Source organism: Microcebus murinus, chromosome 11 (assembly GCF_040939455.1).
Source record: "Microcebus murinus isolate Inina chromosome 11, M.murinus_Inina_mat1.0, whole genome shotgun sequence".
NCBI lineage: Eukaryota > Metazoa > Chordata > Mammalia > Primates > Cheirogaleidae > Microcebus > Microcebus murinus.
In genome coordinates, this window is record NC_134114.1 from 98427463 (window position 1) to 98449721 (window position 22259).

Here is a 22259-nt window from a genome sequence, read left to right on the forward strand (position 1 = left end):
AACAGGAACTCTCATTTCTACAGAGAGTCATGGAAACTAAACAATCTTCTGCTGAATGATCACTTCATAAATGAGGAAATCAAGATGCAAATCAAAAGATTCTTTGAACTAAATGACAAAGGACACACAAGTTATCAAAACCTGTGGGACAGGCTGGACAAGGTAGCTCATGCCTGTAATCCTAGCACTCTGGGAGGCCGAGGCGGGCGGATTCCTTGAGGTCAGGAGTTTGAAACCAGCCTGGGCGAGACCCTGTCTCTACTAAAAATAGAAAGAAATTAATTGACTGACTAAAATATATACATACAAAAAAAAATTAGCCAGGCATGGTGGTGCATGCCTGTAGTCCCAGCTGCTTGGGAGGCTGAGGTAGTAGGATCACTTGAGTCCAGGAGATTGAGGTTGCTATGAGCTAGGCTGATGCCACGGCACTCGCTCTAGCCTGGGAAACAAAGTAAGACTCTGTCTCAAAAACAAACAAACAAACAAACAAACAAACAAACAAACAAAGAAAACATGTGAGACACAGCCAAAGCAGTCCTGAGAGGAAAGCTCATTTCCATAAATGCCTATATCCAAAAGTTGAAAAGATCAGAAATAGACAACCTAATGAATGGTCTCAAAGAGCTGGAAAAAGAAGAACAGACCAACCCCAAATCCAGCAGAAGAAGTGAAATCATTAAGATCAAATCAGAACTAAATGAAATAGACAACAGGGAAACCATATGGAAGATTAACAAAACAAAAAATTGGTTTTTGAGAAAATAAACAAAATTGTCACACCTTTGGCTAGACTAAGAAAAGCAGAAAAGAAAAATCTCTCATAAGCTCCATACGGAACAATAAAGGAGAAATTACAACAGATGCCTTGGAGATACAAGATATAATTCATGAATACTACAAAAACCTCTATGCACACAAACTAGAGAATGTGGAGGAAATGGACAATTTCTTAGAAACACACAGACTCCCTAGGGTCAACCAGGAAGAAATAGATTTCCTGAACAAACCAATATCAAGTACTGAAATTGAAACAGCAATAAAAAACCTTCCTAAAATGAAAAGTCCTGGACCACATGGTTTCACACCCGAATTTTGCCACACCTACAAAGAAGAACTGGTGCCTATCCTGCAGAAATTATTCCACAACATTGAGAAGGATGGAAGCCTCCCCAACACATTTTATGAAGCGAACATAACCCTGATACCAAAACCAGGGAAGGATGCAACAAAAAAAGAAAACTACAGACCAATATCCCTTATGAATATAGATGCAAAAATTCGCAACAAAATCCTAGCCAATCGAATCCAGGTGCTTGTCAAGAAAATAATTCATCACAAGCAAGTGGGCTTCATCCCAGGGATGCAGGGATGGTTCAACATATGCAAATCTATAAATGTAATTCACCATATAAACAGAAGCAAAAACAAAGACCACATGATCCTCTCAATAGATGCAGAAAAAGCATTTGACAAAATTCAACACCCTTTTATGATAAGAACGCTCAACAAAATAGGCATAGATGGGGCTTACCTAAAAATGATACAAGCCATATATGACAAACTCACAGCCAATATCATACTGAATGGGGAAAAATTGAAAGCATTTCCACTTAGAACTGGAATAAGACAAGGTTGCCCACTATCTCCACTTCTATTCAACATAGTGCTGGAAGTCCTTGCTACAGCAATCAGACAAGAGAGCAGAATTAAGGGTATCCAAATGGGAGCAGAAGGGATCAAACTCTCACTCTTTGATGATGACATGATATTATACCTGGAAAACCCCAAGGATTCAACCAAGAGACTCCTTGAATTAATAAATGAATTTGGTAAAGTCTCAGGATACAAAATCAATACACAGAAATCAGAGGCATTCATATACGCCAACAACGGTAAAAGTGAGAACCAAATCAAAGACTCAATTCCCTTCAAAATAGTAACAAAGAAAATGAAGTACCTTGGAATATATTTAACTAAGGAGGTAAAAGACCTTTACAGGGAGAACTATGAAACACCGAAGAAGGAAATAGCAGAGGATGTAAACAGGTGGAAGAATATGCCATGCTCATGGGTCGGCAGAATCTACATTGTTAAAATGTCTATATTACCCAAAGTGACCTACAGAGTCAATGCAATCCCTATCAAAATGCCACCATCATTTTTCACAGATATAGAAAAAATAATTTTACGCTTTGTATGGAACCATAGAAAACCCCGTATTGCAAAATCAATCCTAGGCAATAAAAACAAAATAGGAGGTATCAATTCACCAGACTTCAATCTATACTACAAGGCTATAGTAATTAAAACAACTTGATATTTGCACAAGAACAGGGACATTGACCAGTGGAACAGAACAGAGAACCCAAATATAAAACCACCCTCATATAGCCAACTAATCTTCGACAAAAACCTACACTGGGGAAAAGAATCCTTATTCAATAACTGGTGTTGGGAAAACTGGATAGCCACATGTAGAAGACTGAAACAAGACCCACACCTTTTACCTCTCACAAAAATCAACTCACGCTGGGTAACAGACTTGAACCTTCAGTGTGAAACTATTAGAATTCTAGAGGAAACTGTTGGAAATACTCTTCTAGACATTGGCCTAGGCAAAGAATTTATGAAGAAGACTCCAAAGGCAATCACAGCAGCAATAAAAATAAATAGATGGGACCCGATCAAATTAAAAAGCTTCGGCACAGCCAAAGAAATTGTCAAGAGAGCAAACAGACAACCCACAAAATGGCAGAAAATTTTTGTAAGCTTCACATCCCATAAAGGGCTGATAACTAAAATCTATTTAGAATTCAGGAAAATCAGCAAGAAAATATCAAACAAACCTATCAGAAAATGGGGAAAGGACATGAACAGCAAGTTCTCAAAAGAAGACAGAATAATGGCCAACAAACATATGAAAAAATGCTCAACATCTCTAATCATCAGGGAAATGCAAATCAAAACCACAATGTGATATCACTTAACTCCAGTTAAAATGGCCTTTATCAAAAAGTCCCCAAACATTAAATGTTGGCATGGATGTGGAGAGATAGGAACACACCTACACTCCTGATGGGACTGCAAACTAGTTCAACCTCTCTGGAATACAATATGGAGATACCTTAAAGCGATACAAGTAGATCTATGATGTGATCCAGCAATTCCACTACTGGGCATATACCCAAAAGATCAAATGATAGTACAAGAGGGACACCTGCACTCAAATGTTTATAGCAGCACAGTTCACAATTGCAAAGTTGTGGTAACAACCCAAGTGCCCATCAATTCATGAGTGGATTAATAAAATGTGATATATGTATATCATGGAATACTACTCAGCTTTAAGAAACAATGGTAGCTGGAACCCATTCTACTAAGTGAAGTATCTCAAGAATGGAAAAACCAGCACCACATGTACTCACCAGCAAATCAGTATTAACGGATCAACACCTCAGTGGACATACAGGAGTAACATTTATCGGGTGTCAGGCAAGTGGGAGGGGGGAGGTGGGGATGGGTATATATAAACATAATGAGATGTGCAATGTTTGGGGGATGGTCACGCTTGAGGCTCTGACTCGATGGGGGAGGGGCGCATGGGCAATATATGTAACCTTAACACTTGTACCCCCATTATACACTAACAAAAAAATTAAAAACCCTAAAAGAAAACAATGGAAATAAACACTATTTAACTGGATCTACTGAACTAACAACTAGCACAGTTCTGACCACCTGAGAACCAGCCTGGTGCAGACTGTGCCTTCTAAAATGGGTTTGCATCTAGCCATCAGGCAATGCACTGCTTTTGCTCATTTCATGACTAGCATTATACAATAAATGTCTGACAGCAGGATAATTATACGTTGTACTTTCAGTTGCGATTCATTTTTTACAAATTTAAAACCTGACTGTGCTTTTAACTTTGGAGATTTTAATTTTGCTCTTATCCATCTGGGTGATATATAGCATGTGGCTTGACTCCGTTGGGCTTTATTATAATCTAAATTTCACCCTGGGCACAAATCACATCTGTTCCATGGAATTCTTTCAATTCTTGTGACTACATATGGAGCACAGAATGTCTGTTTACCTAATATATGACAAGTCTATATGTCAGCCCACGTGGGGCAACAGGCCCTTCTGCGAGTAGGGGATACCACAGCTAGCAGGGAAGTGTGGGGTCTGCAGCAGCCCTGTGCGATTTGGAAGATGCAGATGGGGTCTCAGGGAAGGGGCCTCCCCAACAGGAAGTTAAATTTTGTTAAGTATAAGATAGAGGTTACTGAAAGGGTAAATGTTATTATGTACATTTTTGTATCATGATTATAGTTTCAGAATTAAATGAGACCACTAAATGTGGATTTATTAATCACTGAATATAAAATATGCTGTGATTATCTAGTATGTGAAAATTCTTAGCCTTTATTACAAGGGAAGAAAGTATAGACAGTAAATAAATTCTCAATAACGTGGCTACAATATATGACATAAATATCATTGCTATCTTATTTCTACATATAAAAGACTTGGAATTCTGCCACAAAGGCTCATCTGCTGACATTCATATGCAGCATCTGCTTATACATTAATATAAATTAGCTTATAATTTAATGAAGTGATCCTGCCATGAGTATAGTATCAGACATTGTGTTAGGTAGAAAAATTACCAGGCAAAACCTATTAATTGAATAAATTGCATTTAAACATAGCACTTAAAATAATATTTAAAAATATATAATATCTTTGGAAGAATCATGATATACCTAATATTTATATGTTATAAACGCACATCATGGTTACAATGTATGGACTTAGATAAGTATGTTCTTGTTTGACATACTCTTTGAACTGACTCAAGCCTCACTAAGCCATGTTAGAATTATTTTGAAAAGACGATAAAAGCAACTGAAAGTTACATTAAATAATGAAGGCTTCATATATTGATACAATTTTTCTTCATATGCAAGTGTTAATAATATTTATATATTTTCAATTTTGAATAATTATAATTCTTGCAAATAGTTGAGAATGTTACCTACATCTGTATAATCTATGTACCAGAATGTTATAAAAAAGTGTTAATTTGAATTGAAAGCTTTTCTCAATATTAACACTTCTAAAAAACTTTTATTTTTCATAAACTGGTAGTACTATTAATTACATTGTAGGTTTACAATTTTACTTATTTAAATTACTTGATGCAATGACTAACAGTTTTGACTTTTTACTAGGAGAACCCAGGTAAATCTGTTTGAAATGCTTTCTTTTATTATGCTCCCATCAACCTTCTGAATTACTGAAGATATTCATATAAGCAGTGACAGATGAAAATGTTTGTTTCTTTTTAATTTGCATTTTGTCATAATTCTTGTTCTTTTGCTAACTTGTTGCCTTTATTAGTTTCCTGATGGGTTATTTTACACTATTTCTGCCATATATTTGAGTTAAAATTCCAACTGCATGGATTCAAGGCAAGAAAGTCAGCAATTTTATTAAAGACCAGCTGGATTCTTCAATCCTGGACAGAAAAACCTATATTCTCTTGAAACAAATCCTTGCTGTGTCTTACCCAAGGGCTTGCTGCCTAGAGTGTCCATAACAGAAGAACAAGCTCACAAATTAATACCTGCAATTGGAGGGTTATCCACTCAAGTACTCTTAGTTCTGGAAACCATTTGCTCCTCTGCTCATAGAGTCTACCCTGATTAGAAGGCACACAGATTCTCGCTAGACTCCAGCGTGAGCTGCGCTGGGCTCACTGCCTTGTCTAGTGCCCACTCGAGGCCCTCATAAGGGCAGCTGGGATATACCAGGCCATCTTGATTTTAAGTCAGACCATTCCAAGCAGAGCCTCCAAATTTAGTAAAAATCTGTACAGCAGCTTTTGCACTAGATATTTATAGACAGAAATTTCAGAAAACTTGGAAATTGAGTTGATTTTTCCATACGTGTTTCTATTTTATGTATGTTCTCTTTAAAAACAAGAGATTTACTTAAGCTCACATAACGTGAAATGTTAGAGAATCATTCTTTCGCCTTAAGTTCCATGGAATTAATCAAGAAGTCCATGGTACTTACTAAATAAAGTGGTGGGCCTTATATATTTTATAAATACTGCAATATAATAAAGTGTTTTACATTATTTTAATAGCTATCTTAAAAAATACTGTTCCCTATATTCTAAAGAGTGTGCCCACACTTTGCCCGTCTATGAATCAATACATCAGGGCACAAGAAGTTTTGTAACATTTTTTTTTCTGTGAAGAGAAAAAAATGAACTAAATTTATGAAGTTATCTTGATAATCCTTTTCCTAACATCTTGGTCCTTACTGGTTTCTCCACTTCCTCTCATGAGTGTGTATGTAGGTGCGGCAAAGCATCTATCCCTGAACTGGCTTAAGTTTCCCTCCTTTAAAATTTATCTTGATTTTTTTTTCTCAATTCACTAAACTATCATTAGAAATTTCTTTTAACAAGACTACAACAGATAAAATCAGATTAACTTATTTAATCACAACAGTACAGTGCCTGAATAATGTGTGGAGACACTGCAGAGACACAGGAAGTGTCTGCCATGTCTCCACAGGACCACCTTCCCGTGCTGCCCTGCTATGCCAGTGCCTGACGTCAAAACGTGCTGGAAGGTGGGTCTGTGAAGTGCGTTCAGATGGAGCCAAGAAATTAGGCATATGCTAAGTAAGTCAGCTGGCTATTCAAGTTGAGAATAATGTTCTCTTTGATCAAGCACTCCTTAAAAGGAGAATTTGCCCAAGTATTTTATTTTACAAAAACGTCTGTCTCGAGTTGTCAACAGTATCTGTTGTACCTAGGTCCTTTTTTGATCTTCAAATACTTTACATCCTTCATGTAATCTAAGTGCCATGAAAGCACAGACAGACTGTCCTCATTAATCTGAACTCCTTTAGATTTGTATGAGGGTAAACAGAGGGCAATACTCCAATTCCAAATCTGAAGACATCAAATTACTACTGATAAAAAAGCAGCTGACCTTGGCAAATGAAGATGACGATTCTTGACAACATCTTCAGAAACTTAAAAGTACATATAGTGGAAATTTAAAATGATGAAATCTCTAGTAGATTCACTTTTTAGGTACTTAAAAAAACAACATTTTTATTATGAATATTTTCAAACATACATAAATATATTATCAAACATGCACAAGTAGTAAAATGAATCCCCATGCCTCAATATTAAGGACTGTTTTTTAAGTTCTAGGATTCAAAGACTATCTTGAAACCTCAACCATTATAGTTTGTTCATTTTACACAGAGATACTTTCAGGTGAGAAAAGCAGGTGCTACGTAAGGCAAGAGCTCTCACCGACACACTGGTTCCACTGGTAGTGCTGGATGTACCCTTGAGGGCAGCCACACCTGTAGCCACCCAGGATGTTCTGGCAGCCATGCTGGCACCTGTGGTTTCCATCACATTCATCAACATCTGCAAAAACAGTCCCGGCAAAAGCTTTATGTCACCTTTCTTCTACTATTCTTAAATGCATTCCAAACACAACCTAGGGTAACTATTATCAGGAACAAACAAACAAGATGGCACACAGAGAGGCTGTGATTTTCCCAAGTTGCATGGCTTTTAGTGGTGATGCAAGAACAGTTCTGTGATACCAACCTCACCCTTCTGTTATCCACCAGACACGGCACATCAGTGCTCTGAATAACATCTTAATTTCAGCAAATCAACCATAGCAACCACAAGTGTTGTGCATTTTGGACTGATTAACTTTGTATGGTATGATTTATTTGGTAAATGATGTATGTGTATGTATGTATGTATGTATGTGTATGTGTGTGTTTGTATTACATATTCCAGTAGATTCAAAAGTGATTGAGATGTAGTCATCATTTTCAGGAAGATACAAGCACTACAGAATACCTAAGGAACACATCTGTTTTGCACACAAAAATGTTCATTACCATTTAAGATTAACTAGATGCAAATCCCTTTTAAGTATTTGAATACATTATTTTTAGACAGGATGTGTTATTATTATACATATGGAATAATTTCTTTGTTTATATATGCATACTCTTTTGGAATGACAACTGAAATCTACCCATAAAGAGTGAAATAAAATTGGCCTGTCTGATGTGTGTATAACAAATTTACATAGATAATAAACAGTGTCTCACACCGATAGTCATGAGCTGAACTGACACATGCCAAGCAGCTGTGGGTCCAGAATAGTTTCATTGTCTCAATGATTTCAAATATAAAATATTAAAATTGAAATTTTTAAAATTGAATTTTTCTTTGCTGAAAATGAGATACATATAAAAGTCCCATGATTCTTACAGAGAGCAAATGAAATACTTTGAATATATTTCTAGAATTCAAAGTCATTTATTTCTAAGAATGGTTAATTTTAAAAGGGAGACTAAGGTCAATAAAAATATGCATTGCAATACTGAACTATATAAGAATGTAGAGGAGATATATATATAGTCTCATAATCTCTGGCATGAGTATTTTTTAAAAGATAACCAATCCTAATACATTTATCTTATAATACACTAACATTTGAAATGCAAACATTGAAGAATTATTAATATGTGGTATTTTACTGACTGCAGGCATGTTCTTATTTTGTTCCCACTTAAATGTTCCCTTGGACTTTATAGGAAATACTTACTGCAGAGGAGGCTGTACAGGAAATGCCCACTATAGGAAAGAGGGTGAAGTGGGCATCTCAGTCCATAGAAAATAGAGATGGTCACCAGCCTTCCTCAGCATATTCAATACATTGCTCCAATTATCTACGTTGACAGGTTTTCTTTTCACACTTAACTTTTACACATTTAATCATCAAGGAATAAACGTCCAATTATTTTTATTTTTTCTGGTGTGCTTGTGCACTATTGTAAACCATATTCAGCACAGAATTCTTTTTCAATTCAATTATTTTTAAGATCAATGCTTAGGTAAATGGTTCAGCTATTTTAAAAGTTCATTTGTCATCACTGAATTTTTGTTTTATCACAATAAAGTTTCCCTCTGCCCTCAAAATGATATATAAAGATTTTATGAACACAAATCATTCACTGGGTCCTATTTTGTTAAATACTTTTTTCTTTATTGAGATTGTCTCCATTTGTCATTTAGTGTCTCGAAGGTTTATATATATATATGTGTGTGTGTGTATATATATATATGTGTGTGTGTGTATATATATGTGTGTGTGTGTATATATATATATTACTGTTGTTAGATAAAGAATTTCTGAGCAAACCAGCTCACCCTCGCAGTTCAGGCCGGTGGCATCAAGGGAGAACCCTCTCTGGCATTCGCAGCTGAAACTTCCAGGGGTGTTCTGGCAGATTCCCTTTGCGCCGCAGAGCGAAGGCTGAGACCCACATTCGTTGTTGTCTAGAAAGACCGAGAGGGAGGGTCAACTTCCCAGTTATTACACGATCTAAAGTTCACATGAAGTAAGAAGCAAAGCATGAAAGTCTAAGTTTCATGATGTGAAAACAGCATTTTAGGCAAATTTATGCCAGGATTCACTGTCATATTCATAGGCAAAAGTGGCAAGAAAAAGTGTATTTCAACAGATTTGAAATTAGAACATATTTTGGAGCAATTGAAGGCCTGGTTTTATATAATATGGACTGAAAAGTCTCTAAACATAAGAAAAATCCAGAGTGTTTGATAGCATGCTCTAAATTACAGTGAACCTTTAATCATATTTTATCTGAATACCATAGTTATAGTTACAGTGTGATATAAAGGTACTGCTTGGAGTATGGCTACTATGCTCACGCTTGGACTATATAGACCTTTTTTTCCTTTGGGTACTGTTCTTAGGAAAAAATATCTATACTATTAGCAACTTATTTAGACCAGTAATTATGAGGTATTGGTTCTAAATATAAGTACTTAGACATCATTGTATGTGTCATTTTAAATGCAATTTGTATGCATCTACCAAAATTTATAAAATTTCTCATTTGTAATTTTGTCTTACCAATGCAGGCAGTGTGATGCTGTGTGAAACCAGGTGGACATTTACAGGTAAACCCTCCCAGGGTGTTGACACAGAGGAACTGGCAGTTGTGCTGTTTGGTTTGACATTCATCAAGGTCTGGAAGGAAAGAGAAGCCAGTGAAAATCAGAGCAGAACTATCTGGCTATGCACCTTTTCTCATGGAGCCACAGGACATGCACATGTTCCATCGGGAACATTTTGTCTACAGTTTTGCTGGAAGCTTTGTGGACATGGTAAGCAGTTTCTTTTCATACAGTTAAGCAGCATAAATATTATGGGCTACTATGATAGGATTGTTAAGGTGATACAAAACACAAAGTTTTCTTAAAATATGAAACTAAATGACTGAATCACAGCAGTTTCCATGAGCTGTTCTCAAAGCTAATATCCAAAGGTTCCAATTCTTGCATTTATTACAGTATAGTTTATGGCTGGTCACCTGTTCTCATTAACGGAGGGATTAAGTAAAAACAAAACAATAAATTGATGAAGGTCCTAACACAAACATCAGGTCAGATTCTCCACATTCAAATAAAAACACCATCATTAATATCAGAGGAAGCAAAAACATAGTATCTCTAATCCTAAACAGTATTGATATTTGGACTCTACTAGTAGAAAACTCAAAATTTTATTTTGGCTAGATTGAAACTTAATTTGGAAAAATATATTTAAAATAAATGTACCACATAATATAAGATGTAGACAAGACTAATTCATTATCTTATAGCTTAAAAAACACTTTGGTTGCACTCATTTATAAACAATGCACAAAGTTAAATTGATCCATACTGGTTTGCTAAACAGGTAATGGTAGTGCTTGCTATTTTATATTATTTTTTGCTATGTCTTAGAAATAAAACCAGTATTTTATTGAGAATAGTTTCTATTTAAAGATTTCTTCAATCTATTATTTTCATTCTGATGAGGTTTACTATAAAATCAAATATGAGTCTAGTTATTGAAACTGTACTTTTTAATTTTTTTATTTCAGCATATTATAGAGGTACAAATGTTTAGGTACATATATTGCCTCTGCCTCACCTCAGTCAGAGCTTTAAGCATGTCCATCCCGCAGATGGTGCACACTGCACCCACTAGGTGTGTATATACCCGTCCCCTCCTATCCCCTCCCATCTGCCCAACACCTGATGAATGTTATTACTATATGTGCACATAAGTGTTGATCAGTTAATACCCATATGATGGTGAGTACATGTGGTGCTTGTCTTTCCATTCTTGTGATACTTCACTTAATAGAATGGACTCTAGCTCTATCCAGGATAATACAAGAGGTGCTAGATCACCATTGTTTTTTGTGGCTGAGTAGAACTCCATGGTATACATATACCACATTTTATTAATCCACTCATGCATCAATGGGCACTTAGGTTGTTTCCACATCTTTTCAATTATGAATTGTGCTGCTATAAACATTCAAGTGCAGATGTCTACATGAAAAAATGCTCAGCATCTCTAATCATCAGGGAAATGCAAATCAAAACCACAATGAGACATCACTTATCTCCAGTGAGAATGGCCTTTATGAAAAAGTCCCAAAACAATAAATGTTGGCATGGATACAGAGACTTAGGAACACTCATGTGCTGCTGGTGGGACTGCAAACTAGTACAGCCTCTGTGGAAAGTAATATGGAGATACTTCAAAGACCTACAAGCAGAACTACCATTTGATCCAGCAATCCCATTATTGGGCATCTACCCAAAGGAACAAAAGGCATTCTATAAAAAAGACATCTGCACTAGAATGTTTACTGACGCTATTTTAATGATCTAAGTTAGCTTGACAAATAATTACTTTTAATACTACCTAAGCAAAACATTTACTCATTCATCTTCACTTTTCCACAGTAAATATGTAATAAAGATAGCTTACAGAGATGAAATCTTAGATAGGCAAAAGCAACAAAAATCTTATTTTAGCGATTTGTTTAAATCTTTTAAAATATCACCAAAATTTTGGTTTCATTTTATTTTTTAAAAATTTATATGGTTTGCTATAAGAAGCAAACTGCTATAACCCGGGTTTAATTGTCTCTGCTTCCTACAATGGGCCCATTGGTAGAATTAGGTCTGAGTAGGAAGATGGCCCCTGGGAAGATGCACTGTCATGAAGGAGATGCACATGGCATAGTCCTCGAGTACCTAATATTGGGATCTGGAAGAAGAGACATAGACAAGGGTCACACTGCCAGAGATTCTTCACTTACCTTTGCAAGTCTTTCCATCCTCTTGCAGGACATATCCCCTTGGACACGAACACTGGTAACTCCCCTCGGTATTCTTGCAGATGAAGTTGCATGGTTTTGGGGACTGGGAACATTCATCAAGGTCTAAGGAAAAGTGACACAAAGATTAAACTCTCAGTTAAAAGAAACGACCAGCCTCATTCTTCCCTCCACATTCTTCATTCTTTTTGTTCTTCCTCTTAAACTTAAAATGGAATAAAGCCAGAGAGAAATATTGCACACAACAATTTTCTCTAAAGTAACATACTGGTTTACTTTGTAGATCAATCTATGGATCTTGAATAAATATGATAATGTCTAGACAACTGTATGCATTCAAAAACCCTGCTAAATTCTTCAGATTAATATACTTTGGTTTATAATCTGAGAGCATAAACTTAAAAGTAAGAGTTTCTTTCTTTTTGGACATGTGGATATAGCAGAAGCTCTCTTAACTGAAGCTCCCCTGAGCATCCTGTGGGATTGTGCAGATTGAGCTGGAAAACTTCTACTTGCCCCTTCCGGTCCAGTCCTCATCCTAGCCCACCCTGCTTTGAAGTCAGAGGAGTTGACCTCTACAGACTCTTGCCCTCCGTCTTCTGACTGGCCCTTGTTTCCTCAATTTCCTTCCATCAAGATCACTCAGCCTGGCTGAGTCACTGGTTCAGAGGTCAAAGATCCTGTCAAGGCAGCACTCTGAGCACACCTTTCTCCTTCCAGGTTTCAATAACTTCTCTCTTTACTCTTGGCCCAAGGCGGCCCAGCCCCAGCACACAGCATTATCCCTCCTGGCTTCTGAACACTCTGCCCACACCTTTATAGACAGTCCCTTTCTAAGACCCTCCTTGAACTGTCCTCATTGGAATATGCCACCTCTTTCCTGCCAGTGTGCTGATTGACAGCTGATAGTCTCCATTTCCTCAGTAGAACACACTGGCTGATGCCCACAGAATGGTGATAGAATAGCTGTTCTCTATTGCTCTCCTGCCCTTCTACTTCTACCAAGTGAGGTGAATGCTAATGGAGAATCAGTTTGCTTTTTCTTAACCTTTTTATGAGAAGTGCACTTATTACTGAAATAGGTGATTTGATGGAATATGCTGGAAGGAGAGGGAAGGAGGGGAAGGAATAAGAAAGGATATTTTCTTTAATGAAAGATAAGTTGAATTTTTTGGCAAGTCTCCTTCCTCCCAACTGTCATAAAATGGTGTGAGTGAAACAATAAAAAATTAAACATGAAAAAGAAATTGTAAAATAGTAGAAGGATTCTGTACTGAGACTGCTCCGCAACTGGAAATTTTAGATGATGCCTAACTGGTATATTTACGCAAAAACAAGTGATGAGAAACAAGCAAAACATATTCTCTTTACATACACACACATGTTCAAGTTCACAGTAAAAGCCCTTTCCCTTCATCAAAAGAATGACAAAGAAATGTGCATTTATAGCTTTTAAGCAAAACTATAAAATGGTAAAACTATATTTTTGTAATTTTTATATTTCCCTGATTGGACAGGCTTTTTTCATGAACAGAACAATTCTGCATCCCACATTATTGAACAAAGGGCAAGTGCTGTGTTATTAAGAACCACATTATTGAGAGGTTGGCACCATTTTAATACAAGGTACATTCCAAACCTCCGTAAAAAGGATACTCTACTGACAGTAAGTGGTTTGCAGGAAATAGCAGCTGACGACCCCCAGATGCAGAGGTGCAGCCTCACCCACACAGGAGGTTCCGCTGATGTCTGTAGTGTAGCCAACCTTGCAGAAGCATCGGAATGAGCCCATGGTGTTGATGCACTGACCATTGGCGCAGAGGTTTGGCATTACCTTACATTCATCAATATCTGTGCACCGAGAAAACAAAAACACATACAAGTTAATATATATGTGAGGGTAAAACTGGTTAGAAACTAAGAGGAATTAAGGAATGGAGATGAGATAACTAACAGCAAACATTCTTAATAGTGAATATCTTTTCATCATTCAGGCAAATGGCAATTTGGAAGCGACCGAAATTTAAGTATGTATTATTTTGGGGGAATCTATAAAGTTACCTCTTTGAAATACAACTAATTTGGAATTTGTGTTAATTTCCCATTTGATTGGCCTCAAATTCACATTTGCATTAGACTCTGAAGAAAAGTTTTTGCTAGCAAAGTAGTCACGCACAAGTTTGGAGTCTGTATAGTAATGGAGGAAATGGTATTTTTTAGGACATTAATATATTAGCTGGTTGTACAAAAAATGGAAACCACTAATCAATTATGAGACTTGCTAGCTTGTAAAGGTGTTTCAGAGTGAATTCCTGTGTATACTCAAATAAACAATATTTAAATATAGCAAGTGGCATTACAAGCATAGCTTTTGGGGTCAGACATGTGTCCCATTCCTGGGTCTACCCCTTAAAAAGAGTGTGATCTTGGGAAAATTACTTATTATTATCTTAGCTTTATGCTTCACTTTCTTTGAATAATAAATTCTACCTCTTAGGTTTGATAGGAAGATTAAATCTTTTAAAATCTCTAAAGCATTAGCAAAGAAATTCTCTCTCTCTCATATATATATATGTGTATATATATATGTATATATATGTATATATATACGCATACATGAAAATATATACCAAATATGAATACCTTAGATATTATTATTTAATCATTTTTTCACTTTTCCTTCAAATTAATCTAAGTTAGTGACATTCCCTGTGTTGATAATATGCATGAATTTCCTCAACTCCATACCTCTTCCATCAGTGGCGTATCCTGGGCCATGAGGACATAACTTTTTGTACTGGGCAGTTCCAGGAAGTGGGCAAAGCTCACACTGGCGGCCCCAGCCTCGCCCACCATCGCAGCAGCATTCTGACTTGGTGACAAGATTGCGGCTGCTGGATGCCATCTGACACATCGTCTGCAAGACCTCTGCAAAGCAGAGTCCCTGGCGATTGTCTGAAAGGAGTGAGAGTCATGGTCACGGAACTGACACTTCATTATTTTGGTTTTCAAATTAAACAGGACAATTAATTCTTTCCTTCTTAAGAAGAGGCTTTTAAAAAATAGGTCTTCTTTTATATTAACAGTCACACTGCTAAGACGGCTTCACAAAGTTTTGTTGGCAGCTAAGTTCACAGAGTGTGCTTTTACTATAGACTATAAGATTATTAAATTTGATAAAAAGTGATACCAATACTTTAGAAATAGATTTTTTTCCTTCAGTCCATTAGCTACTAAATGATAGCAAACTACCATTGCTGTGGAATACAAGGAAATGAAAATAAAATTATTTCCCTTCAAATAAACAAATGAGGACCAGGATTCATCTTTGGAAAGCAAATTCTAGACTATAAACTTGGTACTTATTTAATCTAATCTCTTATATTTTTCTATGTTTAAAAGACTGTTCAAATATTTGGACTGAGCAGATTTTTTTAAGTGTAAGTAAAAGGATTTTTCTGAAGTAAAAGGCAAAGAAATCTTTAATACGGTTTTATAAACCATCTTAGCAAAACTGTTAATAAAATGAGCACAGAAAATTACACTTTATATGTAGGTTACCTTTCTTATTTCCTAAAAGACTGATTGTTGGTAAAGGTATAGACTGGAGACAACAAAAAATAAAATATATTTTCTAGACTAAAAACTCCTGGCATTTGAAGCAGATGACATCATTCTGAGAAAAGTCTCATATGGTTGAAAAATGCTCTTTTTATGGCAAATCAGGTGATAAGTCAAACAGTTTACTGCTCTTATTCCTCTTTGCCTTAAATTTTACTACATCATAACTTACATCTGCCATAATTAACCACAATGGTTTATAATGTATGCATTTTAGCATTAAAATACAACATAAGGTCTGAGATTTAGATTTTACCCAAGAAAATATTTTGTAAAACATTTTTCTGTACCATGATATAAAAATTAACCTTCACTGCATTTTTGAAAAGTGCCATTTCCTTTGCATTAATTTTGGGAGAGCTTACCTCATATTGCAAATATTTTCTTTTGGAATTAAATCATCCCCTGATGTAAGTTTTACTAAAGTCAAATTTTCCATAGAGCTTAATTAATCTCAATTTTGGAAAGACTATTTAAGATTGCTATTTACATCACACATAGATGTGCACAAGACACACATGCAAATATGTCATTTTAATGGATGTGTACCTTTAGGAAGAGGAATGTGGATTACTCAAAGTGGGGAATGTCTTTAGCAGAGAAGAATATGTGTGTAGAGCTCTTCTGTGATGACATCATGCAACAGATGTTTTATCTACCAAGTAGAATGTTCTTGTATATCAACTTACCAAGGCATTCAGTGCCTGAAGAACTTGACTGGAATCCTTCATTGCACTCACACCTATAGCTTCCAATAATGTTAAGACAACGTCCATTTTCACAGATCCCTGGCTTGGTCCTACATTCATTTTCATCTTTAGGAAAACAAATAGTATGTATGATGACAAAATTATAAAATTACAATTTACAAAGTCTTTTCTAGTGAGTTGTATCTTATTTAAAACATCTTTACCAAAATACTAATATGATGGAATTAAAAGGTTATATGTGAATATTAATTTACTTTTAACTTCACTTATTCCTTCTAGCTGGATTCTTTTTTTTTTCCTGAGACAGAGTCTCACTCTCTTGCCTGGGCTAGAGTGCCAAGGATGCTGTCATCCTCGAGGTTGTTGTCATCCTCGAGGTTGCTGTCAGCCTAGCTCACAGCAACCTCAAACTCCCGGGCTCAAGCGATCCTCTGCCTCAGCCTCCTGAATAGCTGGGACTACAGGCATGTGCCACCATGCCTGGCTAATTTTTCTATATATTTTTAGTTGTCTAGCTAATTTCTTTCTCTTTTTTAGTAGAGATGGAGTCTTGCTTTTGCTCAGGCTAGTCTCAAACTCCTGAGCTCAAACCATCCATCAACCTTGGCCTCCCAGAGTGTCAGGATTACAGGCATGAGCCACCGCCCCTGGCAGGGATTCTTTCTTAAGTGTTTTCTTTTTGTTTCTTTTTTCTCCTCCTTGAAGAGAAGATATGGTGTTTAATAAAGAACTGGAAATTGGCCTCCATAAGGGATAAAATTGGCTTAGGACACTAGGCAAGGAGGATAACTTTGGAGGAAAAATGTCAGATATGAGAGAAAGGCTGGGGGCAGAGAGATGGTGGGTGTCGAGTGGGGTGATGAGTAGGGTAAGAGCCATAGGCCAAGGATAAATGACAAGCTGCTACACTGGCTTTGAGTAAAATCACAGAATAGTTGTCTGTGAGGGCAGTTAATGGGAGAGGAAATTTAGGTAGCACTGCTCTTTTGATTGGTGATAAACTACTCAAACAAAATTGTTTTATTAAGATTCTCTGTCCTTACTGTATGTTTTTGATAACTTTGTAAAATCTGTTTGATTTTTTTCAAAGCTATTCTGTTAGAACACAAGAGTTCTCATGACAATTATATCCTTTTGATAATTTGCTCCTTTCATCTTTATAGTTTTTTTAAATTTTTTAGTCTTCAATTTAATGACATTTGTTTTGCACGTGCTTTCCTTTTATTAGCTTTAACCTTGAATGTCTTTATTTTTAACCTATCTCACATTTTGGTTTAGGTACATTTCTATTAAAAAGTACCTGGCTGGAATTTAAAAAGAATTTAAAAAAATATACTTATCTCTGAACCGGTAATTTAAACTATTTATATCTACCACAATTACTGATTTGTTTGGATTCTTACCTGCCATTTTATATTGTTTTACATTCATATGCCATTGCCCCCTTCTCTCAACATTCATTACATTAATCCAGTTTCCTATGTCTTCCTTGTGCTCCCAACTCATGTTTGGAAGTTATCATCTTCTATTCTTCTAGTGGTAACCATTAAACAATTTCAACACATTCTTAACTAACAATTTTCCATCAATGCTAAGAATTATCTGTTTCAAGAGATTCTGGTCATAACAACCAACTTGGCACAAATTCACTTATCTCTGCTCTCTCTGTACCACTTACTGTGTTGATGTGATCCAGAAATTCTAGTTTGTTAAATTTTTAATGTGCCATCAGCATCTATTTAAACTAAATAATGAGACTTACTGGTTTCTTGGCTAACCATGGCTTCACATAGCTTGGCAATTATTTCAGAGAGGGTATGTGGGTGGCAAATATACTAAAACAGATTTCTGACAATATCTTATTTTGTTTGTTTTCACAATTGCTTGAGTATGCAATTTTAGTTCAAAATTATTTTCCCTTAAAATGTTTTGAAGAAACTACTCCTTTGTTTTCTTTTACCCACTGTTACTGTTCATTTGTAGGAAATCTGTTTTTTCTCTCTGGAAACTAAGGATTTTCACTTTGCTCTTAGTATTTTAAAATACACCATGATATGTCTTGTGTGGTTTTTTTTTTTTTTCCATTTTTAAGGGAAAAAACACTTGTAGAAATTTAAAAGTATATACAAAAGCAATGAGCTAAGTTATAGATTTTAAAAAATTGTTTGTTGTTTCTAGAATCTGAGTATGCAAGATCTGCCATCTTGATCTAATCTTATCCCTAATGTTTTACACCTTTATTTTGGTTTGTATTTAAGTTGTCTGAATTATTTTTCTCAAAGAGGGCTTTTGCTAGATATATTGCCTGGGTTCCTCCGTGTTTGATGATGTATAATATAGCTTTTATACTTGGATGATAACTTAATGTGGCTCAAATTCTTAGATTACTCTTGATTACTGCCATTGGAATTGAGAATTACAGAGACAAGTTGAAAAAAAAATAGCCTGCTTTTTTTTCTATTGTTGACATTTATAACTTCATTAGGATATATCTTGGTGTGATGCTGCCCCATATGAAATTTTTGTTTCCAGCATGAAACTTTCTATTCTTTGACAATTTGTGGGCTGCATCATCAGGATTACCAATTATTAAGCTTTTCATCATCTATCACTCTCGTCCAATGTTCACATACTGCTACCTCCTCTGTGTCTAATCCAGGGCAATACGATAGACTAGAGGAAAACAGGTCTCATTTTAACTCATGACTCAAATCTCAAACAGGTATGCAATCCTCCCTCGACGATCCTACTATACTTCCTAGTATGTCCACACTCCCATTTTCTAAAACGACCACTACACATTGAGACACATTAGGGGCCCTCTGCTACGAACCACCTGGCTGGCTGTGCCCTCATTTTCAACCTTCTGTCCTCCTCCAACAGCTGAAGTATCTTTGCTTTTTCTCAAAGGCCAACCTTTGCACTTGTACTCTGGATTGCTTTCCAAGTTTTCTCAATGCTTCCTTTTCAAGGAATGACTACCTCAGCATACATTCTCTAGTAACTTCTGTCCTAGAAAGCTCCATCTCTATTAATCATATGTTAGCCCTCCAGCTATTACCACATTTCATTATTTCCTTTCAGGCCAAAATATCTTGAAAGAATCTTCTGTGGTGATCATTTTCACTTCCTCATCTCGATTCTCTCCTTAACCCACATGCTCTGCCTGTCCACTGACACGTCCTGGAGAGGTCACCAAATCTAATTGGTGACCCGGCAGTCCCGACCTTTTCGGCCCCGGCGAAGGCTCCGCGGGAGGGCTGCGCCATGGGCGGGGCAGGGACGGTCTCGGGACGATTCGAGCACCCGCGCGACGACCGCGCAGTCAGCCCCTCGGGACGCTCAGCGGCGTGGGCGGCCGCTCCCCAGCGCGGCCCGCGCTCCCGCCCGCCGCGCGCGCTCCCGCGAGGACGCGCACGCCGCCCACGCGCGCAGGTCGGCTCGCTCCGCGCCCATCCCGCGGCTGCGGCCTGGCGGGAGGGCGGCGGGGCTGGGGCCGCGGCACCGCCACTTCGCCGTCTGTTGCCCTGCACCTCAGGAGCGTCCCGCAAAGCGACCACTGCCTCACTGCGGCCCCCAACGCCGGCCAGGGACCGGTTCCCGCCCGCAGCAGGGGCGCGGTGGGGCCGCGGGCCCAGCCCGTCCGCGCCGCGCGTGCGCCGCCTCCTGCCGCGTCAGGGCTGGGCGGCGCCCGCGGCACGCCCGCTGCACACCGCGCGGGTCTAGGCTGCGCCCCGGAGCGGCCGCGCATACAGACCACCTTAGCAGACAGGTTTGACTGCGCAATACATGAAATGCACTTGAATCATCCCCAAACCACCTGGCGGCCCCACCGCTCCCCGGGTCTGTGGAAAAACTGTCTTCCGTGAAACCAGTCCCTGGTGCCAAAAAGGTCGGGGACTGCTGTCCTAACTGCTTGAATAATCCATTCTGTGGATTCTCAGGACACCGCATGGACCTGGAGAACTCCCTACCTTGCTGGCTGCTCTTTTCCAGTTTTCTCCTATTTTGAGTCACTCTAGATACTGGAGAGCTCACAGCTCAGTCTCTGCTTCTGCTCTCTGTGATTTCTCTCGGTGTTCTCAGCCAATCCCATGATTTTTTTTAAACACTACCTATTTGCTAGTAAATTATACCTATGGCTCATAAATGCATCTCTCTACTTTTTAACACCATTTGGAAAGCTAACACGCATCTGACACGTAGCATGGTCAAAACAGAGCTTTTAGTCTTCTGCACTCCCAGTCTTTTCCATATTAGTTAATAGTACCATCAACTAAAATTAATAAACTAGTTTACTTTCGTTAAGTCAAACTCCTAGGACTTTTATACCTGTCTTTCTTCATCTCCCATAACCAACCAATCCATCAGCAATACAATCTGTTAATCCCAACATATTTTCTGAATCTGTCCACTCCTTTTCCACATTAGTATGGCCCTGATCTGAGCCTCTTTCTCTTACCTGGACGATTAAAACAGCCACCTACTCTGCTTCCATTTGAGGAAAGAAAGAAAGAAAGAAAAAAGAAAGAAAAGAAAGAAAACAGCCACCTAAATGAGATCCTTGATTCTGCTCCCACGTCCTTAAAATGCATTACCTACAAGGCAGCCAGAGATATTTAAAAATGTAAATTAGACAATAACAACAACTAACACTTAATTGAAATTCTACTATATGCCAAGCACTGCACTTTTTACACGAATTCTTTAATCCTCCCAACAATCCTATGAAGTAAGTGCTCTCATTTCTCCTATTTGTTTTTACATGAGGAATTAGGCGCACCATAGTTAAGCCAATTTGCCCACGGTCAGAGGGTTAGTAGATATGAAGCTATTACAGATTTTTCATATTCACGGTCAATCTCCAGAGCCCCACCCTTAATCACTCTGCCGTTAAACCAAATACTTTACCATGGCCTGCAGTGCATTTGCCTATCTTGGGACCTCACTTTATGCCACTCTCCTGCACAAACTCTAGTTAACACTGTCTTTGTTCCTGCTTTAGGGGTCTCTGTTATTGCTATTTCCTCATTTTTCATTTCTAGGCCCCAGAGCAAGTGTCATCTCATTTGCTTCCTTGAAACTGTATTTTAAAGTAGCTCCTACTAAAAAGACTTAACCACTACATGACATTATCACGCATACTTGTTTGTTTGAAGTCTGTTTCTCTATGACCTGAATGTAAACTTATTGAGAGTGGGGGACTTATTCATCTAGTTTATTGTATCTCCACAAACATATCACATGTTCAACAAATATACTTGAATAAATGAACGACTGTTCTGCAACACATTTTCATGGGGCAATGTGCTCTTCTGATGTGGATTTAAATGTTTTCTATAAGAATTTCTTTTACAAATACTCAAATATATTTAAACGTTTAGTTTTTGTTTTTTAGAAACTTTATTTATGCACATATTGGATTTGTCTTCTACCTATATTATCTTCTTATTGACCACTTCTATATCCACATTTGTGATTGTGTTTTTAGCCCTTTCTACTTTTTATTACTTATTTATGTGACTTTAATTTCTGTGACAGGTTTCCTTCTTTCCTGAGCTTCTTTGTATTGTCTTATCTTCTCTTTTTCAATCTTTTTTATCTATTTGAATTTTTATTTAATATCTCTTACAGATTATTAAAACT

General features: G+C 37.3%; 1 protein-coding gene across 1 annotated transcript in view; it reads right to left on the reverse strand.

Annotated features, from left to right (window-relative positions):
- The window catches only part of FBN2 (fibrillin 2), a 284415-nt gene that overhangs the window by 9390 nt on the left and 252766 nt on the right, over positions 1-22259 (reverse strand). The window contains exons 56-62 of the mRNA XM_076008344.1: positions 16593-16718; positions 15031-15237; positions 14008-14133; positions 12265-12387; positions 10014-10130; positions 9287-9415; positions 7355-7474 (exon numbers count right to left, since the gene is read on the reverse strand). Of these exons, the coding sequence (XP_075864459.1) occupies positions 7355-7474; positions 9287-9415; positions 10014-10130; positions 12265-12387; positions 14008-14133; positions 15031-15237; positions 16593-16718 (948 nt within the window). The remainder of the gene's footprint in view (positions 1-7354; positions 7475-9286; positions 9416-10013; positions 10131-12264; positions 12388-14007; positions 14134-15030; positions 15238-16592; positions 16719-22259) is intronic.